Source organism: Leuresthes tenuis, unplaced genomic scaffold (assembly GCF_036924035.1).
Source record: "Leuresthes tenuis unplaced genomic scaffold, fLeuTen1.0.hap1 SCAF_7, whole genome shotgun sequence".
In the NCBI taxonomy this organism is placed as follows: Eukaryota; Metazoa; Chordata; class Actinopteri; order Atheriniformes; family Atherinopsidae; genus Leuresthes; species Leuresthes tenuis.
Genome location: NW_027325361.1, coordinates 32,886,113 through 32,913,916, shown reverse-complemented (window position 1 = coordinate 32,913,916; position 27,804 = coordinate 32,886,113). Strand labels below are relative to the sequence as shown.

The window sequence follows — 27,804 nt, the reverse complement described above, 5'->3', positions numbered from 1 at the left end:
GGCACTTGGCCAGGGGCGCTGGGGCAGGCGCTGACCGACTTTGTGGCTGTCTGGGGCACTTGGCCCTCCTGGGTATTGGGTGGGGCCTCTGCCGGGGGGTTTGGGGGCGCTCGGGCTCCCGGGGCCCGGGTCCAGTGCACGGCCCATGTCTGGGCGGCTGGGACCTGGCGGGGTCGGTGGGCTGTTGCCCCTGGCTCTCTGAGGGCCTCTGCCCTATGCTTATGGGGGCTCTGTCCGGGGGCTTCCTCTGCAGTCTTCTGGGTGGATGCCTGGTTGCCCCTGCGGTGGGCTTCCTGGGTTCTGTGCTCCGTGGGGGCTGCTGGTGGCCTGGGTCTTGTGGCCCTCTCTGCCTGCTTCTGATTGCTGGAGGGGGGCTGTGGATTGTGGCCCTGTACACTTATACACTCATAACTAACCACGGTTACCATGTAGATCCTGTGCCATGGGTGTTGCATGTTCTCACACACACACACATTTATTAGCCCAGTAGCATGCTCGCTAAGCAGTTGATGTATTATCATGTCGTCTCAGGTCATCTATATCCACAGCTGTGTTGTATGCGATTGCCGCTTCTTGTGCTTGTTTTTGTTTGTTTGTGTGTTTGTTTTTTTCTCTGCTTGTCTGCTTTCAGGTGCTCCTGGTGGCGCTAAGGCTGGATTCCCCTCAGAGGCCATGGATTGTTGTCTGTTTTGTTTTTTACAGGTGTAGCAGCTGGTTGTCTGGTTTTTGTTTCTATTTTTGTTCTGTTTCCTCTTCTTTCCTCTTCTTCTTTCCTTGTCCCCCGGTCCGGTTCAGTTCTATTACATGTTATATATTGTAAACAAAAATAAATAAATGGGCATCAAGGGGAGCTTTACATTTATAAAACTTCCCTTGGCAAAGCAAATCTGTTTGGCATCAAAGGTATTCAGACTACAATTCTGCTGCCATAATGCTGAACAGGACAAGGGGGAAAAAAAAAAAAAAAAAAACATAACTAAAACATGGAGTTCCTACAGGTTTCTTCAAGTCAAATTCAAGCCTTTTTAAGACCTTTTTAAGACCATTTATATAAAAACTACCTATTTCACAGACCTACCGGTCTAAAACATAACTAAAAAATTGAGTTAAAACATCTAACTAAAACATGGCGTTAAAACATCTAACTAAAACATGGAGTTAAAACATAACTAAAACATGGAGTTAAAACATCTAACTAAAACATGGAGTTAAAACATCTAACTAAAATATGGAGTTAAAACATAACTAAAACCTGGAGTTAAAACATCTAACTAAAACATAGAGTTAAAACATAACTAAAACATGGAGTTAAAACATAACTATAACATGGAATTAAAACATAACTAAAACATGGAGTTAAAACACAACTAAAACATGGAGTTCCTACAGGTTTCTTCAAGTCAAATTCAAGCCTTTTTAAGACCTTTTTAAGACCATTTATATAAAAACTACCTATTTCACAGACCTACCGGCAAATAATTATTCTTTTAATTTGTTCATTTATTTCTCAAACAAATGTGGACAAAAAAAGTTTCAGCAGGCCACACAAAAGTTTGACTAACACAGTTCAGTTCTTTTTTTAACATTGGTTACATCAGCTAGCTACTTATTCCATGCTGGGAATATGGGGAGTAGAGAGAGTCCTGAACAATTGAATCACACCAACGATGAAAATGAAACTTTCATCGTTGGTGTGGACCCAAAAGCTGTGCGCAGATCCACTCTAGATCTGTAGCTGGGGAGGCTGTAGCGCTAGCAGCTAGCTGGTTTATGTTAGCTGCTTCAGGCACATTAACAGCTAGCTGACTAACGTTAGCGGGTTGAAATACTCCGGCGATGGAAGGAGTTTGATACTTCCCTTTGGTTGACTTGATGTGCTTGGACGACTTGGCATGAGACTCTAAAGCCTTCATGCCCATGGTACCAAGCGGACTGTTTTTTTTTTGCATACAGTGCAAAAAGCCTGGCATACATTGTTGTCCATCGGTTTTAACCAGTGACAAAATGCTTGCATTTTGTTGCTTGTGCTCCGTTTCTGTGTGGTGGCCCGTGCTGTCGCAAAGTGACGTGTTCAGACCCGGAGGAGCTGCGTTCTGAATTATTGGTTCCACCACTCTTTATTTAGGCTACGTTATTTAATCAAAATAATAGTGGTTGACAAACGAAACTTTTGAGGAGAATGCGATACGGAAAAGTTACATATAGCACAAGTTTTAAGACCCATGTATAAAAATTCAAGACATTTTCAAGTCTTTTTAAGGTATTATTTCCAAATTCATAAATTCAATGCTTTTAAGACTTTTTAAGACCCCACAGGAACCCTACATATTATTAAAACATGGAGTTAAAACAACTAAAACAAGGAGTTAAAACGTATCTCAACGTGGAGTTAAAACATATAACTAAAACATGTAGTTAAAACGTATCTAAAACATGAAGTTAAAACATACCTAATATAGTATAGAACAAAAATATAATAAAAAGTTTGATTAAAAGGAATAAAGGAAATCAATAAAATCAAAGTAAAGCCTGATTAAAAAGTTGAGTCTTGAGCATCAACAGTCTCTGTGGCCCCGAGATTCTCCGGGAGGCTGTTCCACAATAGGCGGCCATAATAACTAAAAGCCGTCTCCCCGTGTGTTTTCAATCGAATCCGTGGTATGGTTAAAAGGCCAGTGCCGAAAGACCTCAGGGTCTGCGAGGGTTGATATGGTAAAAGTAAGTCAGATAAATAAGAAGGCCCAAGACCGTTAAGACCTCTAAAAATGAGTAAAAAAAACAAACTTTAAATTGATCCTGAAGCGTACGGGGAGCCAATGGAGCGATTTTAAAACTGGTCTAATGTGCTCCCACCCTCTGGTCCTCGTCAGCACTCGTGTGGCAGAATTCTGCAGTAGCTGAAGATTAAAGATACTCTTTTTTGGAAGACCAGAGAGCAGGGCATTACAGTAAACTAAACAAAAAGAGATAAAAGCATACATCAGCACCTTTGTGCTGGCCTGAGAGAGAAACGGGCGGACTCTGGCTGTATTCTTAAGATGGTAAAAACCTATCTTTGTTATGTTTTTGATATGTGGAATAAAACTAAGCTCAGAGTCACAAATCACGCCCAGATTTTTTACAGTTTTTGATGGTTTAAGATCTTGTAAATTTGTTAAAAGTTTTTTTCTCTGGCCTTCAGGACCAATGACTAAAACCTCAGTTTTGTCCTGGTTGAGCTGTAGGAAGTTCGCTGCCATCCATGACTTCCATCCATCCATTTTCTATATCCGCTTAATCCGTCGGTTGGGTCACGGGTGGGCTGGAGCCTATCCCAGCGAAAGGCGGGGTACACCCTGGACAGGTCATCAGTCCATCACAGGGCCACACAGAGACAAACGAGACAAACAACCACACACACTCACACTCACTCCTAAGGACAATTTTAGAGTCACCAATTAACCTAACATGCATGTTTTTCATCAAATGGCCCTGTGTCATCAGGAGACACGGCAATGTACAGTTGTGTATCATCAGTATAATTATTAAAGCTGATGCCGTGCCTCCTGATGACATCTCCGAGGGAAATCATGTAAAGAATTGGACCTAAAATTGACCCCTGGGGAACCCCACACTTGATCTCATGGTTTCTTTTTTTTTTTTCCCCTCTCATGGTTTCCTCAGAATCTCATGGTTTCTGAGGAACATGTATCCATACTTACAAAGAAGTATCTATCTGTGAGGTAGGAAACAAACCAGTTAAAAACAGTATCAGAGAGACCGACCAGGTTCCTCAGTCTGTTTAATAAAATGTGATGGTCTACTGTATCGAAGGCAGTGGTAAGATTCAGTAGTACCAGGACTGTGAGTTTATGGTTATCTAAATTGCACCTTGTATCATTTAAAATCTTTAAAAGGGCTGTCTCAGTACTGTGGTTTATCCTAAAATCATACTTCTCTAAAATGTTGTTCATGTTTAAAAAATAATTTACTTGGTTAAAAAACAGTTTTCTAATATTTTACTTTAAAATGGTAAGTTGGATACAGGCCGGTAATTGTTAAGAATGTTTGGGTCTAAATTGCTCTTCTTCAGAACGGGCTTCACCACTGCTGTTTTGAAGGAGGTGGGGAAGACACCCGTTTGGAGAGAGTAATTCACAATGTTTAAAACCTGATCTTGCCGACCATTCTGTCTACACATCCAGATAGCACGAGGATCATTATCCACATGGGGTCTTTTGATATTCTGTGAAGAAAGACTTTTCTCTGCTGTTGGAGAGACTTTGTCACTATGGGGCACACCGTGTCTCCATTTCAGGCGTCATTCCTACTGTGGGTAAAGGGATTGAACTTTTCAGCAGACTTCTTGGCCTGAACACATGGTTGTCAAATGCATGCATCGATAATTGATAACTTCAATGTCTTTTGGAACTGTGAGGAGCGTTTCAGACCTGATGGCGTGCACAGAACTGGATGCAGATTACTTGGTGCACACTTATGTCATGCTGTTGGGATGGCAAACCCAAACAACCCCCCACCCCTAGACATCTAGGATCAGTCAGGACTCCAGCGACCACCATCTACCAGGAAAGGATGGGCACCCCCTCCTCTTACATCATCCGTCCTGGCAGAGCAGGGCACAGGGGGATGTGCAGGATGTTCAAGGAACAGCAGCAGAGTTCAAAACAAAGATTGCATGCCATGATGCGTTCAGGGTCCCTGTTATAGTAGTCTTACTACTGACAGCTGTTCTGAGAACAAGCTGGGACCCAGTAGGATTCCTGTATTAGTTAGTAAAAGAAGGAACTGAAAACAGTCAACTTGCTGGGTGAATCTATCTAATCTGTTAACGGTACCACGTACAACTCAGAATACAACAGCGACCAGTGTAAACTCCACAAAGCTCGCTCTACTTAATATTGTCATGTCTTCAAGTTTGTCATGTTTTAGGTTTCTGTTTAGTCTTTAGTTTTGCCATGTTTTTTCCGTCAGTCACTCTTGCCCTGGTCATCAGCTTCACCCACATCACCTGTGTTTTGTCTCAGCTGCACTCACTCAACAATTACCTCCCCTCAGTATTTAGCTTCCAGGTTTTTTTTATGTTTAGTGCTAGAGCACTCCATGTCTATGTCAGGTTTGTTCTCAGGTTTTTTCACAGTCTACAGTCAGGTTTTGTTTTGCCAAGTTTTTTTTTTTTTTTTGTCATAGTTAGGTTTTTTTTAAAATTCCGGCTCAGCTGCGCTTCGTGTTGTTTTACTTTTGAAATAAATCAAGTTTTTTGTTGGAAATATCTGCATCCGGGTCCTCCCTTCTTCATCTCACCGCACACCACCCATCCCCAACGTGACAGAAGGATCTGGCCAGAATGGACGCGGCAGATATTGAGGTGTTGCTAAGAGTTTTTTTCATCGTCACAGTTTAGGTTCTTTGTATTCTGGCATTGTTGCGCTTGTTGTTAGTTTCTTTGGAATAAATCAAGTTTTCATTTAAATGTCTGCATCTGGGTCCTCCCTTCACCACGCCACGCAACACCCCACCCTAAATGACAAATATTAGATCTCTGTCCAATAAGTCACTGTTAGTTAATGACTTCATCATTTCACACAATTTAGATTTTCTTTTCCTGACAGAAACATGGTTAACAGAACGCACAAGTGCCACTGTTCTTAATGAAACAGCACCCCCTAATTTTAGTTTCATGGATAAATGCCAAAATGGGAGGAAGGTGGGGGAGAAGCTGTCTTATTTAAAGATGTATTACAGTGTAAAGAGATCTCATTTGGTGATTTCACTTCTTTTGAATATCTTAAATATATTGGACAAAGTGATTTTTGTGTCTAGCTGTCCGCATATGTACAAGCTAAATTCCCCAAAAATTGAGACTATATGAAATATAAAAAGAAAAAGGTGATGCATCATCAATCTAAAGTATCAGAACAGAATATCTAAAATTCTGTTCTTAATCATTTACAGATCTCCAGGATACTGTGCAAGTTGTATTGATGAATTTTCTGAATTAGTGTCTCATTTCAACCATTTTATCTTGACCGGGGATTTTAACATTAACATAGATAATATGACGGATGGTAATGCCAAAGAATTTTCTTCTGTGCTGGACATGTTTGGTTTGTGGCAACATGTAACAGAACCGACCCACCTTCGAGGTCACACTCTGGACCTGGTCATTTCTAAAGGTGTTAATATTTCATCTGTTCTGGTTATTGATTTGGCCTTGTCTGACCATTTCTACATTTTATTTGATTTATTGATCATTCAGAATATTCAAACAACCAGCTTCTCAGTTAAGAAGAGGTACATTAACGAGAAAACAAGTGCTCAGTTCAGGGAGGCCATAGCTATGTCACCAACAGTGAGCGCACAGTCAGTTGACAGACTGCTGGATCATTTCAACTTGAAAGCTGTTGCACCGATAAGAATCAAGAGCACCTTGAGCAAACAGAAAACACCATGGAGAAACACCACTACAGTCAAAAACCTGAAAAGAGAATGCAGGAAAGCTGAACGTAAGTGGAGGAAAACAAAGCTTCAGATTCACTATGAGCCGTAAAAACCAAGCCTGTGTAGTTGTAACAATGAGCTGTGCAAGCCCAGAGAGCTGCATTTATCTGAACTGATTAATAAGAATGCCAACAATTCTCCAACTCTGTTTACTATGGTTGAAAAACTCACAAATCCTCCTAAACGGTTAAACCCAGACCTCCTCTCCACTGAGAAATGCAATGAATTTGCCAACATTTTTAGCCAAAAAAATCAAAATAATTAGACAAAACGTTCACGCCACACAAACCAACAAGAAAACTAATCTGTGTCTAAAACCAAGACATAACATTATGTCATTATGTCACAATTTAATATTGTTGATGTAAAAATCCTGGAGGAAACAGTTCAGCATCTGAAATCAACAACTTGCACTCTGGACATAATATCATCTGACTTTTTAAAAACTGTTTTTACCTCAGTAGAAAGTGATCTCCTAGAAATAGTTAACAGCTCACTGGCATCAGGCATTTTTCCCAAGTCACTAAAGACAGCTGCCATTAAGCCACTCCTAAAGAAGAGAACTCCAGATGCCTCTGTGATGAACAACTACAGACCTTTCTCTAACCTCTCTTTTATATCCAAGATTATTGAGAAAGTTGTATTTAACCAGCTCAATGACTTTCTGAATGAAAGTGGAAGTCTCGACTTTCAATCAGGCTTCCGACGTCATCACAGCACTGAAACAGCTCTGGTCAAAGTGTTAAACAACATTAGGTTGAATACTGATTCTGGTTATGTTTCAGTCCAGGTTCTGTTGGATCTCAGCGCTGCGTTTGATACTGTAGATCACAGAATCCCGTTGCACAAGCTGGAAAACTGGGTTGGACTTTCTGGAGCGGTCCTTAACTGGTTCAGGTTCTACTTACAAGGTTTGAGTTATTTTGTTACAATTGGCAGCTATGAATCTGAGTGAGTGGCCATGACTTGTGGAGTCCCCCAGGGGTCAATTCTTGGACCTCTTCTGTTTAACTTGTATATGCTACCTTTGGGTCAGATATTACAGAACTTTAACATCAATTATCACAGTTATGCAGACAATACACAACTTTATGTGTCTCTGTCACCAGATGACTGCAGCCCAGCAGACAAACTGTGTCAGTGTCTGGAGGAAATAAACTCCTGGATGAGAGAGAATTTTCTACAATTAAATGAAGACAAAACTGAGATCATTCTGTTTGGTAGCAAACAGAAGAGGGTCAGCATTGGTAAATATCTTGAGACTCGGACCCTTACAATCACTGACCAAGTTTGTAACCTTGGAGTGTTTATAGACTCAGAGCTGACTTTCAGCAGCCACGTCAAAGCCGTCACCAAGGCAGCTTTTTATTAACTCAGTAACATTAACAGAATTAAAGGTTTTCTCTCCCAAAAAGACCAGGAGAAACTCATCCATGCATTAATCTCCAGTAGACTCGATTACTGTAATGGTCTTTTAACTGGACTTCCCAAAAAGAGCATTAAACATCTGCAGCTCATCCAGACCGCTGCTGCTAGAGTTTTAACCAGGACTAAGAGATCTGAACACGTCACAGCAGTTTTAAAATCTTTACACTGGCTTCCAGTCAGTCACAGATAGATAAAAGCCTTCTGATAGTTTACAAATCCCAGAACAGTTTAGGCCCCAAATCCATCTGTGACATGTTCAGAGAATATAAATCCAGCAGAGCTCTTAGATCCAAGGACTCAGGTCAGCTGGTCCAGTCCAGAGTCCAGACTAAACATGGAGAAGCAGCATTTAGCTGTTATGCTGCAAACAAGTGGAACAAACTGCCAGAGGAGATTAAACTGTCACCAACTGTAGCCATTTTTAAATCCAGGTTAAAAACATTTCTTTTCTCATGTGTCTATGCATGAAATCTGCACGGTATCTTTTAACTCATCTAGACTGTTGCTTGTTTTTAATCATTTTGATTTCATTTTAATTATTTTTTTTCTTTCTCTTTATATACTTTTATGTATTTTTAATGCTTCTTCCGCTCCCCGCTGCACTGCTTTTATTTTATGTAAAGCACTTTGAATTATTTTGTAAATGAAATGTGTTATACAAATAAATTTGACTTGACTTAACATTTCTTGGTCCAAGTAAATTAATTCCATTTTTGTTTTTTGCTGCAATTAATGCCTTTCCATTAATGCCTAATTTATGCACTCTCCTCTGATAAGCTGAAGTTGAAGACAAGCCTGCCAATCAAGCCCTGAGAAGCATGCATGGAGACTCTAATTATAATACATAATACTTATAATAATAATAATATTTATAATCATAATTATAATCTATAATTATTATCATATAATTATAATACTCTAATTATTAATAATAATAAACATGGATTTTGTGTGAATCACAGAGACCTGGCACCAACCAGATACCTTTACCCGTCTACCGTGCTGTTCTTCCTGATTTACCGACCACCAAAACCAACAGGGGAATGTCTCCATGGTCAGCTTGAACACTAAATAAATTTGTACATGCTGAATTTATGGCGCTTAATATTAGTTTACTATGCTTTTGTTATCAATGGATAAATGCATTTACTGAGCACTGTTGGTGTGTTTGGTTGGTGTTGAGAAGAACTTTAAGGCACGTTTGAGGAGCAGCTCAGGACACAGATGACCCAAAGTGACCACACCCATAGGCAGGAGGGTCAAACTGTGCCCTGATGTTCTCTCTGCTTCAAATTTTATGCTGCTCCGATTCAGCCTTCTGCCTTCACTCAATAGTAATGGGTTCTTGGTTCATGGTTCTTCTTTGTCATGTTTTGCATGTCATAATGCACCAAGTGTTGAATTGGAAAAAGGTCTGGACTGCAGGCAAGCCAGTCCAGCACCCGGACTCTTCTACTGAAAAGTCATGTAGTTGTATAAGATGCATCATCTTTTTCTTTTTATATTTCATGTAGTCTCAATTTTTGGGGAATTTAGCTTGTACATATGCAGACAGCTAGACACAAAAATCACTTTGTCCAAGCTTGTTAAGCACTTAATTATCACTGTAACTAGTTAGTATGTACCAACAACCATTTTTCTATCCAAAAATAACTAATAGCAAATCGGCTCCTTAGACTGTTAATGACGGTTTGATAGTTACCAGCATGTTGTCGTCTTAATAACAAAGTGAATAAAATGTTTATGTTTATGTATTTAGCAGACGCTTTTATCCAAAGCGACTTACAAATGAAGATATAACAGCTATATATGGTAAATGGACTTATACTTGTATAGCGCTTTTCTAGTCTAACTGACCACTCAAAGCGCTTTACTACATGATATAAAAAGTTGAAGACAGGCGGGAGCGACCCTGTTCTGGTAGCGCTCGGTAGGTCATTCCACCATCGTGGGACGACACATGAAAAGAGTTTGGATTGTCTTAGGCGTGGTGTAGGAGCTGCTAGACGACAATCCTGGGACGAACGGAGGGACCGAGTTGTGACATAAGCCTTTGCAAGAGCATTCACGTAGATGGGAGCCATTCCATTAAGCATTTTGTAGGCTAACATCAGTGACTTGAATTTGATGCGGGCGGTTAAGGGTAGCCAGTGGAGTTCAATGAACAGAGGGGTGACGTGTGCTCTTTTAGGCTGATCGAAGACCAGACGCGCCGCTGCGTTCTGGACCATCTGCAGAGGTTTCACAGCACAGGCTGGGAGACCAGTTAGGAGAGCATTGCAGTAGTCAAGGTGGGAGATGACCATGGCCTGCCCCAGGAGTTGGGTGGCATGTTGGGTTAGGTATGGTCTGATCTTTCTTATGTTTAGTAATGCAAAGCAGCACGAATGAGCAACCGAGGTAACGTGATCTTTGAAAGTTAGTTGGTCATCAATCATGACACCCAAGTTTCTAGCAACCTTTGATGGAGCAAGAGATAGGGATTCGGTTTGGATGCAGATGCTGTGTTGTATAGTTGGTTTGGCTGGAAAGACAAGCAGTTTTTGGGAGGTTAAGTTGGAGGTGATGGGCTTTTATCCATGTTGATATGTCAGAGAGACAGTCTGAGATTTGTGCATCAGGTGGGAATGACAGATAGAGCTGGGTATCGTCAGCATAACATTGGTATGAGAAGCCATGTGATCGGATGATCTGTCCCAGTGAGTTAGTGTATATGGCAAAGAGAAGAGGTCCCAGTACTGAGCCTTGGGGGACCCCTGTGGCAAGGTGGTGCGCTGCAGAAGTGTGACCAAGCCAGGATACTTTGAAAGACCGACCAGTGAGGTATGATTCAAACCAGGAGTGTGCTCTCCCTGTGATGCCCATGCTAGAGAGTATGGACAAAAGGATACTGTGGTTGACAGTGTCAAATGCAGCTGATAAGTCGAGCAGGATAAGTACAGAGGACTTAGCTGTCGCTCTGGCTTCTTTTAAGGCTTCTGTCACAGCTAACAGAGCCGTTTCGGTGGAGTGTCCACTTTTAAACCCAGATTGGTTTGGGTCAAGGAGGTTGTTATGTGAGAGGAAATTGGTGACCTGCTTAAAGACCGCCCTTTCAATGATTTTAGACAGAAAGGGGAGGAGAGAGACCGGCCGATAATTCTCCACATGAGTTGGAGGAAGGGAAGGTTTCTTGAGCAGCGGTGTAACCTGAGCTTGCTTGAATGTGGTAGGAAATGTGCCTGATGTCAGTGAAGCATTAATCACATGCGTGACTGCTGCAGTTACAGTAGGAGTAATGGATTGGAGAAGATTAGTAGGGACGGGGTCCAGTGGGCATGTAGTAGGACGGCTACATGTGAGAAGTGTGAGAAAATCAGTTTGTAGGCTATGTAGCACTTTGAGCACAACAAAAGTTGAGAACATGCTATGTGTGTGCTAATGGATACAACCCCAGAGGGTTGTGAAGGTGCAATTCATGAGAACTTGCATCTTCTTTGGAAAATGGAAGAAAATAGGAATTTAAATAGAAATAGAAATAGAAAAAGAAAATATCAGGTACACAACATGACAACACACCACTTTAGCAACTGTGTCGGTCTCTTACTTGTTTGGAGTCCATTTCGTGAATGGGTGCATCAGAGAAGCAGTAGTGATGGAAGAGGCCCATCTTCTGGTTGAACAGGCAGTGGACAACATGAGCCCTTGCATTCTGCCACTTAACAAGGCGCACCAGCTCACGATTCAGAGAGGCACCCAGGTCCACAGACCAGTTATAGCTGTAAAGGATCACCTAAGAAATTGTGTATGATAAATGATTGTAAAATGTCTGATAATCGGATCCTAGCACTTACAATAGAGATTAGGTTGATTTTTTAGTGTTTGATTTTACGTTAACACACAGTGGCAATAATACACGTAATAATTCACAAAGAGTTCATGTGAAAGCACTTAAAGGAGGATAACTATGATAGTTCCATTCTTTTGTGCACAATTACAGTATCAAACAATAGACAGGTTTCTGTGCTACGGCATCACAGAGATGGGCACACAACAATGGGGCGGGCCGATAAAAGAGTGGACTGAGGTCCTGCCAGTCAAAAAATATTCTCTATACGGCTCACTCTGGCTCTACAATTGCAAAACCTGATTCCATGTCATGAGTCTCTTCCCTTGAGGATTCATGTGCACACAGATTCTTTTTCTCCTTTTTTTAAAAACACTCAATGACATTCTCAATAATGTATATCAGACAATGCAATTACTCACTTAGAAATATGACAGATTCATCTGAGACAGCGGCTGGAACTGATTACATTGTTAGCTCAGACTGCATCATTTATATCACTAAATCCATCATCATGGACTGCTTTAAAAGTTCACTATTCTTTGCATTAGTGACAATTAAGGAATCTTCAGTCATATATGCTGAGAAACTGAGATCCCAACACTCCTGACATTGAGTAGTTTGAGGCGTCTTCTTGAGTAGGAGTGAATCTTATTGAATATGGAGCCCAGTGAAATTCATGTTACTACCATGCTGCTGCCTTTCAAATAAGAAGAGCAGAAACACAACCAATGCCAACACATCAGATAAGATCATTCAGAATTATTGTCACGTTATAGTTTCCAAAAGGTCTATATATAAACTCTGAACAAGTAAACCTTTATGATTGAGTCAGTAATGTTTGCACATAAGAAACCTGTCTATGTGAACATGACTTTAAACTGTAATGAGCTCCGAATATCAGCAATTAAATAACAATATCATCCATTTACGTTTCCCAACAAGTGAAATCACAGAAAATTGTGATGACATAAACACCATTTTATACAGAATAATCAGTACTTCACATAAAAAAACCTTGCACCTCCACATCTGTGGCAGCTACCACCTCCAGGCCTCCTGAGCCCAGCTACACCTCCACATCTGTGGCAGCTACCACCTCCAGGCCTCCTGAGCCCAGCTACACCTCCACATCTGTGCCTACTCCCACTACTAGCCCTCCTCTGCTCCTCTGTCCAGCTGTACCCCCACCCCCATCTCTATGATTGATAGACACATCACTCCTGTTGCCATCCCTCTGCTACAACCTCTGTGTCTAACTGTGGAGAAGGTTGGAGCTGAGCTCAGAAGACTTCAGTCAGGGAGGCTGCAGGCCCAGATAGAGTCTGTCCAAGGCTTCTGAGGGACTGTGCTGGTCAACTAGCAGTCCCTCTTCATAGGCTCTTCAATATGAGCCTTCAGATGGAAAAAGTCCCGGATCTGTGAAAAACTTCTTGTCTCATACCGGTGCCCAAATTAGGGAAACCGGTGGAGCTGAATGACTACAGACCGGTGGCTTTGACATCTCATATCATGAAGACCTTGGAGAGACTCCTTGTTCGCCGCATGAGATTGCAGGTTGCTGAGAATCTTGACCCCCTCCAGTATACTACCAGAAACACACAGAAGTGGAAGTCGTGACTCTGTACATGCTGCATCGGGCATATGCTTATCTGGATGTGCCGGGTTCATATGTGAGAATCATGTTCTTTGACTTCTCCAGTGCCTTCAACACCATACAGCCTCACATAATGAAAGATAAGCTTCTAGGTATGGGTGTGGCCCCCTCCCTGACATCGTGGATTATAGACTATTTGACTGCCAGACCACAGTATGTCAGGATGGGGAGATGTGTTTCTGGAACACTGGAATACAGTACTGGGGCTCCGCAGGGTACTGTTTTGGCTCCTTTTCTTTTCACCCTGTGCACATCAGACTTCAGGTACAACTTGGTACACTATCATTGAGAGTGCACTGTTCTATGCTGTTGTCTGCTGGGGGAGTTGCACTACAGGCAAATCTGTAAGCGCCTGGACAAACTGGTCAAAAAGGCTGGTTCTGTTGTAGGCAGAAGGCTAGATCCTCTCAGTGCTGTGGTGGAGCAACGGATGAGGAGGAAATTATATTCTGTTTTGGATAATAATGAACATCCTCTCCACAGCATCCTGGCAGGACAAAGGAGCAGCTGCAGTGAGAGGCTGCAGGACTGAGAGGTTCTTCTCTGTACTTCTCACATTTATTTATTTATGTATTAATTTATTATCATCATCATATTATCATTATTGTTGTTGTTCCAATATACAATTATTGTAAATACTGTAAATAGATGAATCTGAATCCCCCCCTCTGGGGGATGAGTAAAGTATTTTTCTATTCTGTCCTATTGTAAAGTAGAAAAGGACCTCTTCATTTGAATGAAAAAAGATGTTGTAAGTGCTATCTATTTCAAAATTGTTTAGTTTTTTTGTTGAGTAAGTTACCCAAACTCAAACTGTGTAAAAGTGTGTAAAAGCAAACAGCAGAAGAAAAGGGGCTCCTGGTGTAACTAAACTTAGAGCCTGCAGAATTAACCCTTGCGGTATTCATGATGACTGTCACGTTGCTACATTGAACAGTTTGGCTGGTTGAGTAATTTGTTCGGACCTCTGATTAACAATAAGTCAGATAAGTGCACAACTAGAGGTTGTTGAACTGCAGACAATTAAGAGTAAAAATGAGCAGAAATCACCCTCTACATTACCTAAAGTTTGAGTCTAAAACATGTTCCTTACATCAATACTAAATGGACATTTTGATTTGTTAACTATATTAGCAAGGTTAGCTTGAGGGATATTCACAAAAACTTCAATGAGCAACATCACCTTTTTGTCCAGGATGCTGATGAAGAGGAACCTCTGGCGGGGAGCCAGTCCTATCCCTGCCTGGCAAGGGCTGATCCAATCACTCTGTTCCAGAGCCTCAAAGCGCTGGAAGCCCTTATGAGCTGTACAGAGTAAAGAGAAACTCAGTAAAAGCAATATGAATAGAAAAAAGATGTCACACTGTGGCACATCATTTTAAGAAGGCACTCTACCGACTGTTGAGTTATCCAGTTTCCTGTTAACTTCCAAACTGGAGAGCTGTTTTTACACATGCACTGGAGTTCTGAAACGTTCTGTGGTGACATGGGTGAATGCAAATGTCTGCTGTATTTGTTGGGGATTTCTTGTGGAGACCTCCCCCCCTTGTTCCCAAACACAACCCCCTAAAAGGCCCAACAAGTGAGACAATCGAAGCATCAAGTCATCCAGAGCATTAACTGTTTGCTTGCGAGTGTGTGTTCTTGTGAGTGTTGCTGCTGCATTTTCCTCTTGTATGTTGCTTTGCAGTCGCTCCTCACTATTTTGTATTTGTGAAGATACATGCATTATAAATGTCAACGCAACAACAAATTTCAACATGTAAAGAAAACAGTGATTTTCACAGTGCAATTTCTGCAACATATCCTGCCTTTGCTGTGCTCCCCCCTGTACCCCCTTTCCAGCTGTGAGAGCGTGTCTCCAGCAGACAGTCTCCCACTGTGAAGCACATGTGCAAACAGCAGAAGTCCAGTGTTCACATGTAAAAACAGCTTTTATCAGACAGCATTGGACCATTACTTTGAGATCAGCATTTTTGACACAATTCCTTTTCATTTTGACTTTTACTGCTGCTCAGTAGGTCTTCTAGAGCTGTGAGGCCAACTTAATCAAAGTATCTGTAAAGGTTTTTGGGGTTTGGTTATTTTACTCGAAAAAGAATGTGTTGATGATGCGAGATAAAAAGAGCTAAAGATTTATTCTAAGGCACTTTAGAAAACAGAAAATGAAAGCCTGATATCATTACCAAAGACTGGTCACATAGAATTCAAGTTTAAAGAAGATTTAGGAAAGTTTATTATTGCACAATATATACATAAATTGCAATAATGATTGTCCAAATAATAATAAAATAAAATGTGTTTTAATTTAGTTTTGAAGTTACTTTTATTTTATTGTAGGTGTTGGATACATTTTTCTGTGTTTTATATGCTTATTGTTGTTTAGCCTATGAAGGATTTGGTGTCTTGGCAGAGCTCTATGTGGAAATGCTTTTATATCTTTTATTTTAATATTTCACTTTCTCTCAAAAGTGTGCCCATTAATTGTAAAGACAATGTCTTACACTGTGCTGTTGGTTTTCCCACAAACACCTCACTAAAATTCCCCAAACCTTTTTTCACTTGACCTCTTTTTTACCCCTCACACCTTTACTCCCAAAAATATGCCGAACATTATTGTTTTATGCCAAAAGTAAAAAGGGAACGTGATCTAATGTGTCTCGCATTAGAAAACTGCTTCCCAGTTTTTCACTTCCAGAACTGGTTTGTTTGTTAATACATGCATTTATTAAAGAGAATCTAAGACAATATTAAGAACTAGTTTTGTATAAAAATAGCAATTAAAAACATCCCATCAGTGTTGTTAAGCTGAGAGGCAAACTTACGTGTGAACCTATTTAGCACTGGCGTGTTTTCCTCATCTGAACTGTCTTCTGTAGGCAAACAGAGGTGGCACAAACAGCAAGGCAGCATGGACAGTGAAACACAGCTTGATACAAACTGATGTAAGCAAATGCTTGCAAAATGACACAAATATGTTAGATGGCTTGCATGGACAGAGAAACAGCATAAAAGAGTAGCGGCAAGGAGAGCATGTTGAAAGATCTAACATAAAAACCTCAAGCTTGGTTCTTTTTACATAAACTCTACATGAGGTTGAAACAGGTGTTAGCAACATGCTGCAGAGAGAACTTTAAAGAAGACAACTAACTTCATAAGCATTCATCTGTATCAGCTTCACTGCATAGCTTTTGGTCACAATTATGTCCTCTTTTGTCTTCCGCTTGAATTTCGACTGCATTGAATTGTAACTTTAATGAATTGCTTTTACAATAATTCTATTTTGCTTTATTCACTGTCAATATCACATTCAAATCCAAAGGCTCAGTTTAATTTTGAACAGTTATGACTTGAGAAGAGATAACACATCACCATTACCATAGAATATTTTGAATAGTTGAGCAGTGAGGTACAGTAGGCAACATTCAGTGTGCCAGAGGAATCCAGTGGATTAGGCAAGAAAAACAAAAAAACTGATTTTATTCATTTGGAAGCTGTTAAACTCAAATTATTTTTTTTCTTTTTAAATTCCAGAAGTTTTGTCTTTAACTTCAAAAAGCCCTCAGAATATATTTCCAGGGACATCACAGATGGCAGCATCTCCATCACCTCTGAGAAAGCCCTTACAGTAGCAGACCCGTCCATCTAAATGCTAATCACATTCTTGCCAGATTATGATATACTGATGCAATTTGCAGTTTCACCAGAGCTGCAGTTAATTTATCATCTATAATTCCAGCAGCTGGTTGTTTTCTGTAACACCGTTTTACAGTGCAAGAGTTGATCAATTTCACTTCTCTGCTCTGTTGGGTCAATTTGGTAGATGACATCTGACGCAAATCCACCCTTTAATTCCAAAATTGTGATGATGCTAAGAATTGAAATGGAGGTAAAAAAAAAAAAAGGATTTTGATGATCTGTCAGTCACTCAAAATAATATGAAAAAGTTTAAATGAATTTGCAGTAGCCTTTGACTATAGCTATTGTGAAACACCTGAAGATTTGGTCTCTGAATTTATAATGTAACATTTTGTCATCTATCATGCAAACAAAAAAAGGAAGTTAACAGCAATGACAGAGTACTGCAAGGAAAATGTCACTGACATCAGGTGATAATCCTGATTACTGAGCATTTAGGCAACAGTTGTGACTGGCTGGGTCAAGCGGTTACCTTGCTCTGTGCTACAGTGCCATTGATGGAAATTGCGGCCAATGAGAATGAAGCTTCTTGTAGCATCTGCAGGCTGGCTGAGGTTCTGGACAAGTGGGAATGGTACAAATTCATCTCCAGAGGGAGGGCGGCTAGAAAAGGTTTAAGAGACAGAGAGAATAATTTCCGAGGTATATGTAAAACAGTACTAACAGCAGAATGGTCGGTCATATCTCGGACAGTAAATCAACATGTGTATGAACAAATCCTGGAAAACAATCTGATCTTTTGCTGGATTTTTTTTCACTTTCACTCTTTTATGACCAGCTTTTAAAGGAGTTCTTGTTTCCTTTAGACAGCGCATCCTACAGATAGCCCAGCTGAGTTAATCTACCTCATCCTTCATGTTGACTTAAGTTTAGTACTTCTTTATGTTGGATTGAAAGAGCAGAGAAAGATAAAGTAACAAAAACCCAGAAATCAGAGCCTGTGTGTCTACAGTTCACACAGGCTCACCAGAATCCAGTTAAACGTCACAATGTAAATGGAATCCAAACCGTTACAGTTGCTGGTCCTGTTCCTAGAGATCAGACAAAAAGCAGCTCATTTATAACTGATTTAGTATCTTTAAAACTCCAAGCTGCCTCTAATCGGTCTGTGTGTGTGACAGGCTTATGCTGAAAACCTGTTCGGACTAATGCTTAGTTCAATGACGTCGATGTGACGCCGTCATTGAGCATTCGAAGTTCTGCGCTGAGGGAACATGTTTCTCTGCAGTTCTCCATGCCGGTAGGGGGGTGTGGCTGTGTGTTTGTGTGGTTTCAGGTTATAGCCGAATCCTTGCTTTTTCTTCCGGTCACAGTTAACAACAGTAACCAATGGCAACCGAGGTGCAGCAGCTGTATTTGCAGTTGGAGCTCATCAGTATTGAACAACAAATGCTTAAATTGTAAATGTTGAAGCGCAGGCGACAGAGAAGACGTTCGTGGGGGTGGTCTGTACGACTGGTCGAGGCTGGGAACGAGTGAATTTACAACGCTGGTGTGAATTTACAACCTGGATGAACAAATGCACTTTCAATAATTTTGAATGTCAACGAGCTTCTTCACCGTATACAGCCATTAAGACCGGAAAAGGCAACTGCCGGAAATGACGTTCTGAGCAGACCAATCACAGCCCTTACGGCCTGCGTCTACACCTCAGGCTACGGTGGAGGGGTCCACGTCGACGAAATGACGGAGAAGACAATAGGATGACAAGGATGAGATAAACACAAAGAAAACCAAGACATGGGCAGTTAAAACACTAAGAGACTTCCTGGCTGATAAAGACATGGACGTCAACTTTGAAAGCTCCACTGCCCCTGCTCTCAATGACATTTTGCGACTGTTTTATGCGTCTGTCCGGTCGACCAAGGAAGGGGGAGAATACAGTGTTTTCAGTTTGAGGAGTCTGAGAGCCGCTATTCAACGCCATTTAAGTAACGTCATCATTAGTGACACTGTGTTCAAGACCAGTAATGCTGTTTTTAAGGCGATACTGGAGCGTTACAGAAAGAGTGGGAAAGACACCTGCTTCCACTATCCTCGCATCCCTGAGGCGGATCTTCAGAGAATCAGATGTTCATCTGCGCTGTCTCCCGATACGCCCCCCGGCCTCGTCAGAAAGGTGTGGTTTGACATCCAGCTGAGGGGAGCTGTGAGCTGACCATGGCATCTTTCATCATCCAAAGAGACGAGGATGGTGTTGAATACGTCAGCCTAGCGCATAATCCTCAGACAAAAAAAATCATAAAGATCCGAACGACCTACACAAGGAAAACCTAAGAGGAGGGTTCATGTTCGCCAGGCCCGGGGATCCTCTGTGTCCAGTAAAAAGTTTTAAAAAGTACATCTCCAAGAGTCCACCAGATGCAAAATCGTTTTATCTCCACCCGAAGAGCTCCATCACCGTGGCATCTGATGTGTGGTACTCCAGGAAGCGGATGGATATTCACTACCTGGGGAACATGCTGAAAAAAAATATCAGCATGTTCAGCGAATATATATATATATATTGTTTCTTTCAGGTGGGTCTGTTTACACCAACCACAGCCTCCGGAGCACAGCTGCCGGCCGTCTCTCTGACGCTGGGCTGGAAACTCATTATGTGGGTGACAGGGCATCGTTGTGAGAGCAGCCTGCAGACTTACTGGGCTCCGTCAGTACAGAAAAGACGAGAATGGAGCAACATTTTGTCATCTCCCAATGTCCCAAGCAGCGGTCGTAGCGAGCCACAAACTTTAAATCTCCGTCCATCGATGGACATGCCAGTATTGCTTTCAAATTGTACAATTAATGGAAATATAGCATTTCATTTAAATAGTGCATTAATAGTTAAGTTGCCTTGGCATACTGCCATTGTGTCACGGTTTATGTTCTGTTCCATGTCTTGTCTCGTCATTTCCTGTTTTATTTTGAAAGCACTGACTTTCCCCTCTCGTTTCAGGTATCTTGCCCTTACTCCCGTGTCAGGCGTCTCATTGTCTTCCCTGATTCCCAAAGTGTTTCCACCTATTCCCCTTGGTCCCTCATGTGTTCAGATAGTCTGCGTTTCCCTTGTCTTGTGCCAGTATGTTGTCTCCGTTCGAGCTGCATTACCAGCCCTTTGACTTGATCCACAGTTCCACGAGCCTGCAGTGAGCGATCCTCCTGCAGCGCTACCTTGTGTTGTAATTTCTTCTTACCCATAGCCTTAGTTTATTTATTCGATTCAGTAAGTTTCACAGCCTTGTTTTTTCCTCCGCTTTCCAGGAGTGATTTTTGTTATAACTTTTCATAGTCGCCTCCGTTAAAGGAGAGTATTAAGTTTATCGTTATAGAGCCTCTGTTTGGTCAAGAGTGCGTCTTTTGTTTTATTCCGCCTCGTTAGGAGAGCGTGTCTTTGTTTTGTTTAATGTTCATAGCTTTTCTGTTTTCCTCCCAGTTGGAGAGCTTTATGTTTGTAACTTTCATAGCTGCGCTCTTCCTCCACTTAGCTACTGAGGAGAGCACTTAGGTTTTCATAGCCGTTTCTTTTGCGCTGCAGGGAGATCGCCCTGCCGTGCTGTGCCCTGTGTGCTGCCTTTAAATAATAAAAACCCTCTTGCAACCCACACGACCCTGCATCTGTGTCCTGAGTCCCCTGGTAACCTGACACATTTCCTGTCTTTCTGTCTTGCATACTTAGGCTACTTGCTTGCTTTCGTTTCTACACATTTGATCATCAGAGTGAATGGTTGATAGTATTACCTGTAATAAAAACTATTTAGGAAACTATCTTTGGACTTTGATACTTTGAAACAAAATTTTGCATCATCCTCTGGACACACACAAGCGGTAAGTAGTGCACTAGCCTCCTGAAATTATACTTTGTATCATGTAACGTTAAGCCATCATCTCACTTCCCTTCACTGATCAACTGCTGCGACCACGTTGCTTGGCAACACCTGCATAGGGAGATTAAATAGTCCGCTCAGCTGTAACTCACGCTTTTAACTCTAAAACCCATTAAAGTATTAATGATTATTTGATTATTTTAGTGACCATATTAGTGACCATGGTATAAGTGGGATAATGACCTCCGAGGTGTCCATTATCAGAAATGAATGGACTTTGCGTCGGACGGTTCACGCATCCGCGTCGTCCATTAATTTCTGATAATGGACACCTCGGAGGGCATTATCCCTTACTTAAACTAGCAGTGATCATCAATAATGCAGCTAAATAGAAGGTGTCTAAGACGGTGTCTATGATTATTAAAAATAAATATCACAGTAACATGTTAGCAGTACCGTTTTGATTGTCACAAGGAGGTTTACACTTAAGAACGCAACACGACATTTCTGAAAAGGGATGACTGATAAATGATGATTTCATTGTATAACCAGCACAAAAACTCACCTTATCTTTTCAAATGCCTTGACTGTTGTATCACTTGCCAGTGAACTGACCAAACTGACAATCTCCACCAAGATGGAAGGCAGCAAGAAGTGGGATGCAACTTCAGCCATGCACTGTTGAATGGAGGGGCAGCCTGTGCCATGGCAGCCCCGTCATGAGGTTACCAAAAAGAGATAGGGAGTGAGAGGTATGCCTCTTAGAACAGACCTGTTTTTGTCAGTCCTTTGGAAACATGTTTTCAGAGTCAGTGCGGACATAAGGTAGAAACTTACCAAGTTTAGCCATGAAAATAATCCACGGCTGGCAGATATCCTGGTAGACAGGATGCAAAGTGCCCGCATCTCCCTCCTCTAACTGAGACACCTGCCTCCTGAACACACACAATATCACCACACTGCATTAGAGGTTCCTTTCACAGGTTTCTTTGCCAGGTTCCGATTCCAACAGGAAACGTGTGGACATGGATCAGCTTCATATCATAAAGTCAAACAAATCAGATTTTGAAACATGATGCAATTTCTATGGGATTTTTTTTCTCCAAAATCTTACTATCAATGTAGTGTAAGTTCCAACATCTTACAAAATGCTGCCTCAGTAAAACACGCACAATTCATTTTCAGTTGATTTTTATGAAGAAGATCCAGTGAGCCTGAAAAAGTACTTGCAGCAGTTCATACAGAAATGACACTTCTCAAACCGCTCGCCTCTCCTTCTGTAGAAGCTATACTATCTGCTTGCCATAGACTGCAGTCTTATAGGTTAATAGTAAGAATTCACTGCAGTTTAACTAAAACCCCACCTCTGGACCTGCTCCAGCTCAACAGCTATAGCCTTCTCATGGCTCCACTGCTGTTTGACATTCTCCGTCTTGTGTCTTCGCCGTGCTACTCGACCCTCCTCTCCCTTCTCCTGCACAATGTCATCAGTCGTCTTGGGGCTCCCAAGCTCTCCTGAGTCTGGTTTACTCTGGCAAAAAAGGAGAAAAAAACCACCATAAGCTCTGTCCACAAATAGGCAGCATAAACTTTAGTATTTAGCTAAGAAGGAATCACTGACCAACACCCGAGTATAGGAAATGTACAGAAAAAGTAAGTCGGCTGCTTCACGGTAAATAATATATAGACTATGTATACACTACAGAAAATATAATAAAAGTTATCAACTTCTGAAAAAACTAACCAGAATGTCCCAGAAGCTCCGGCGTGTGCTTTTGCTGGTGGGTGTGGTGGATTCGGGCGTGCTGGTCCCCGTCACAGGGGTGGCACCTCCAGCTGGGATTAAAGTGATCGGAGAAGGGCTGGTCTTACAGACCCGTGAGCCGCTGCGCTGCCTGGGGCTGTCCTTCACTTCTTTCACCTCTGGCAAAGATATCAGCTGTCCTACAGACGTTTTTCACAATAACACAATCTTAAATGAAAGTTTGTGGACATTCGCCATTACCAAACACTTAACATAATCAAGCAAATGAAAAGATCTACCACTGCCTATTTATTAGTAGGGAAAACCAATAATAATTCAGGCCTGACCACTGGTAGCTTTCATCTTAGCTCCTCTATTTAAAGTAGGCAAAATGGACTGGAAATCCATAAATCTGCCTGGTGGGATGCAGGCCCACATAGAGCCCAGTACTGAACCTGGCGGTCTCTAAGGGCCAATACATCATATTCTTCGGAAAACTGAAAAACATTTCTTCCCAGATTTGGAAAATTGGGGTGAAAAGAAGAAAAAAATTCTCTGAAAGAAGTAGTATACAGTACTTACATTACAGTGAAATGACAAATAACCATTCCGTGATGATCTTACCTTTAGTCTCTTCATTCTGAAATCTGGTGGCTGGAACTCCAACACAAAGAGGATTTGGCAGAACCCGTAGCTCCATGATGACATCACAGAGTGCATGGCGCAATGCTCCCTGAAGTTTATCACTCAGTTGTAAGGGGCTGACGTTCCCTTGTTCCCAGATGTCAAAGCGCACATACAGCTGTGGTACTGTTAGACAGAAAATAGACAAAATACGTTTTTAATACTCACTGCTATGATTTTGTACTGCTATAGAAGAGAAAATATATATAAATGAATAATGATCATAATAATAAGGATGATAATAAACAGTAAAGAGAAAACATTAATAGCCTAAGAATTTGATTCCCTACGAATGAGAACAACGTTTACATTTTAAAACAGGAAAAAACTGAACCAAGGCCTGAGGCTTAGGTGGGTCAACACAAAAAGAGTGAGGGCTCGTATTCTGGGCACAAGAACTGAAAATCAACTGAAAAATGTATTCGTCTCAACAGTAGTAATAATAACAATGAATGAGAGGAATAAAACGGCCCTTCACCTGTTGCCTGTTTTTTCTTTGTCGTCTTTCACTCATTACTTGTCTGGAAGTATCCTTAGCTCCTGAATGCAACTTTCTGACATGTTGTAACCTTCACAGAGTTATACATTTTTTAACCTGCTGTCACACAAGCGTTTAGTTACAACAAAATGAGTCATTTTTTGTTGTCTTTCCATCTGGTCTTTTGCTCCTGAAGCGCAACATTTATGTGACCGTCTCAGTGAGTTCGTCCCCATTGTGCTGGTAGAAACGTGGTAAGCAAGCTTCATCCCTCATAATGCGCACTCAAACAGTCGACTACGTGTGGCATTCCAACTAATCGATTAGTCGTGCACATCCCTAGTTACAACCTCTTCCCGTTCCAACAAACCCATGGTCCCACATTGCTGTTGATTTTGTGACTGGAATGACAACCACTCAAGGTAACACCATCATATTTACCATGGTTGACACCATTTCCGGAGCTACCCATTTCATAGCATTACCAAAGTAATCCTCAGTAAAAAAAACAAAAAAAACCAACCTGTTGTGACTTCTACTTTAAAGAAAGACAATAGTCCAGTACTTCACGACCAGATGGAGAACAAGGGTTACGCACCACCGCCACAACATGGGGGGATCTCCCTACATGCCCAAACTAGCTGGGTTAAAACCACATTAAAGTCCCACAAGAATATACTACCCCAAAGTGGGCATGAGTTACATAACAGTTATGCAGCTTACCTTATTCTAAAATGCTCACATCATAACACAACCGATGCCCTCTTAACTCATGTCTTCAGTTCACTTTGCAGCTCCAGAAATCATTCTGGCTGGCTGTGGTGACCACCTGAAGTCTGTAATCTGTATTCCGCACCCAGTTATTGCTGCTCACAGGAATGACCTGTTCTGTGTTGCAGCAGAGCTGAGGAGGCGTCTTACTTCTCACACTCTATTGTTTCAACTCCATGTACTGCAGAGGGTGGGTAGTATAGTCCATTATGGTCATTAACTTTGCAGCATTTTTCTTTGCACAATCAGTGCAAGGGGTCCCAGAGCTGTCCCCAGCATAGAGCCAGCACTTCTTTATCAGTTTGTGGAGTTTCTTTGATTCTCTGGCTCTGATGCTGATGCCCAAACAGATGGCTTCAAAGCAGGACGCACTCTCCACCACACATTTATATAGGATATGCAACATCTTGGTCCAGACATTGAAGGACCTAAGTTTAAGTATGAGGTACATTTAACAATATGGGAAAGAGTCAGAGATGTACATCAAAGTTTTTCTCAAAACAGACTGCTTCTTCTTCTGCCGTTTTACAGTTTGAATTAAATGTACACTTAACATCTAACCATAAGCTTTACCATTTCTCTACCCCAAAGCACATCACCAGAACCGGAATAAGTTATGCCACAACACAGCTTAAACTGAGTGCAGCTATATCAATGTTGTGCACACCTGAACCTGAGCCGATGTTGATGGTTTCCACTTTTAGGACAGTTGTTAGCTCATCAAAATGGTTCGGGTGAAGGGGGATGGTGCAGTTCTCCGATCTCTGCTGTGTTAAAGAGTCCTGAGCTGCAACCTGAAGTGGCCGACCATGGGCATCCACATAAGACAGGGCAATGCAGGCAATACCTGAAAGAGATACAAAAATATGATCATAGAGCCTATGGGGCCTTCCCAACTTAAATCTTCTTCCCTTCCCCTGAGTTTTCAGTTTGTATAAACCATTCAAATGAAAAATAACAGGCTCCCCTTCATAGTGAAACCACAGTCCCTAACCGTGGAGCCATTCATTGAGATAAAACAAAGATTTTTTTGTTAGCCTGAACATTGAATAATAGTGTTATTTTATTGCAAAATAAGTATACATGCCTTTAATCACCATGTGTGTGAGACAACATTGCTCGGTGTGTCAACTTTGGCACACCACACCATGTATGGAGATCGATCAGGACACACTTTGGTATTTGAGACTTGTGTTCAGACTAGTCCACTGTTATCAGCAACATTATCAGAAAACATTTCACTTACAGGCATTAGCTTAAACACAAATACAAAATCATCATATGTATACCCAAGCACACCTTTGTATGGAGTGATAGGACTGCTTAAAAATTAATTCATCTATAAAGGTATAAGAAAGCAAATAAATAAATAGACAAATATATAGAATAAAGAAATAAGACAAATGATAAGCCATCATTTTTTGTAATTCCCCCACGGGGGATGAATAAAGTAGTTTCCTATTCTATTCTAAAATAACAATTCAAATCTTTTTATTTTGTTCACATTTATTTGATCATTTTTATGTATATACTGATGTATTTGTTTTCAATTTAATTTCTCCTATATAAAAACTCTTTTGTTTGGTTGTTTCCGTTCTACTACACTTCATGTGCAATACTGCAACCCACAGCTTACACAGTTCTGCACAAACTTTTAATCAAGACCTCGAAGATATGATGTGATAAGTGAATATCACAATTTCAAGACCTAAAAATAAAATGTTAAGAGTTGTGATAACCATACGACAGCAAATTATGTGACTTAATAAGTTGATTCAAAATGATAAGTGATTCAAACTGTAAAATGAGGTCGTGTCTTGATTAAATCTGAAAACACAAATTTAGGTTTTCTGACACCTTTTTTAAAAAAAGCAGTTTTACTTTAGGAATGGCCTGAGTAATAAAAAAACTTGTTGTTCATTTGGCAGCTGACAGATCAGTTTTACAGAAGGGAAACTTGAAACTGAAAAATGACTTCATCAAAATCAAACCTACTTTCAACTGATGGAATGATAAAAGTGTCAAAAATTTCATGGCACACCTGTTCATTTACTCTCGAGGCAGTGGCGCAAAAAGTGGGTGAACTGAACTGGAGGGGGCACCAAAGCAATCGCTTTAAAAAATTTTAAATAAATCATTTCGAGAAGGCATTTTCTTTATTTAACAGCTTTTGTGCATGTGTAAATAATATGATCAATAACAGAGGCACGTTACTGATTAGGTGCCCCCCCCGCTCCTTTGATACCCCCTCGCCACACAAAATAGTTGCGCTCGGCTACAGCGTATGCGCCAGCGTTTTCATTTGAATCTTGCTGTCATCTGATGACAGGGTGCTAAATATGGAGAAACAGAAGAGAATCTCTGGGGCTCAAAATAGAAAACAGAGGAGGGAGAAGGAGAAAGAGTTTGAAGGTATGAAAGAAAAGTTTTCTAAGTGGTTAAAAGACAGAGTAAGTTATGTGAAGACTTAGAGGCTTGTAAATATTCAGGTCAGCTAAAGCTACTGGTAAAACAACAGCCAGGTTACTGTTGTCTCGTCTCTACTGATCAGTATTTACCAGTGGTAGGTCGTCAGGGCCTGCAAGGCCTTCTCTGCTGGCCTAAACACTATCAGAAGCACTAACTTATATCTACAACCTAAATTATAATATTTGTTCAGATTTCAGTCTCTATGTGTTGCCAGGGTTAATCTAATCTGCCCAGGGGCTTCAGATTCAGTAGTGCTGGCCGAACTTAATTAAACTATATAGCAATGGAACTGTTTTTTTAACCAATTAGATTTCAAATTCGTCTTACTGGGTCAGCTAGCTCATAGACATGAGCTTTATGAGCTAGCTGGCCAACATGACGTCAGAAGTTTTCTGTCCACTGATTGGATGTTCAGAGCAAAGCTATCAAAGGCTTTCATGTTAGCTCAAGTTTTTTAGCACAAGTTTTGTGTCTGCATACCCCTCACAAAGTAGGTAGTTGGCCCTTGTCTAGAGCTAATGACCTCCCCATGTTCTTAACCTCACATGCAAACTTGAACCCCATCTTTATCTAAAATGCTACTAACTTTAAGTGAAAAATGTAAAAAATGAACTGCCTGTGTGTTAAAATCGCTTCCTGTTAAATGTAGTTATGCTTTGTGAAACATAACTACCAGTAGATTTTACATTTTGTTAAATGTAAAATTTGTTTTAAATAGTGAAATAGCTTTTTTATTATTCAAAT

The 27,804-nt window shown here is 41.0% G+C and overlaps 1 protein-coding gene across 8 annotated transcripts in view; it reads right to left on the bottom strand.

Annotated features, from left to right (window-relative positions):
- szt2 (SZT2 subunit of KICSTOR complex) overlaps window positions 1-27,804 on the bottom strand; it is a 137,923-nt gene that overhangs the window by 29,049 nt on the left and 81,070 nt on the right. For 6 of the 8 annotated variants that reach the window (XM_072390189.1, XM_072390193.1, XM_072390196.1 and 3 more), the window contains 10 exons: window positions 25,259-25,438; window positions 23,283-23,468; window positions 22,659-22,858; window positions 22,279-22,445; window positions 21,752-21,849; window positions 21,480-21,612; window positions 17,581-17,711; window positions 16,235-16,282; window positions 14,593-14,714; window positions 11,513-11,698 (listed from right to left, as the gene is read on the bottom strand). In XM_072390189.1, coding sequence (XP_072246290.1) covers window positions 11,513-11,698; window positions 14,593-14,714; window positions 16,235-16,282; window positions 17,581-17,711; window positions 21,480-21,612; window positions 21,752-21,849; window positions 22,279-22,445; window positions 22,659-22,858; window positions 23,283-23,468; window positions 25,259-25,438 — 1,451 coding nt within the window. The remainder of the gene's footprint in view (window positions 1-11,512; window positions 11,699-14,592; window positions 14,715-16,234; window positions 16,283-17,580; window positions 17,712-21,479; window positions 21,613-21,751; window positions 21,850-22,278; window positions 22,446-22,658; window positions 22,859-23,282; window positions 23,469-25,258; window positions 25,439-27,804) is intronic. The other 2 variants (XM_072390192.1, XM_072390195.1) reach the window with 2 other exon arrangements.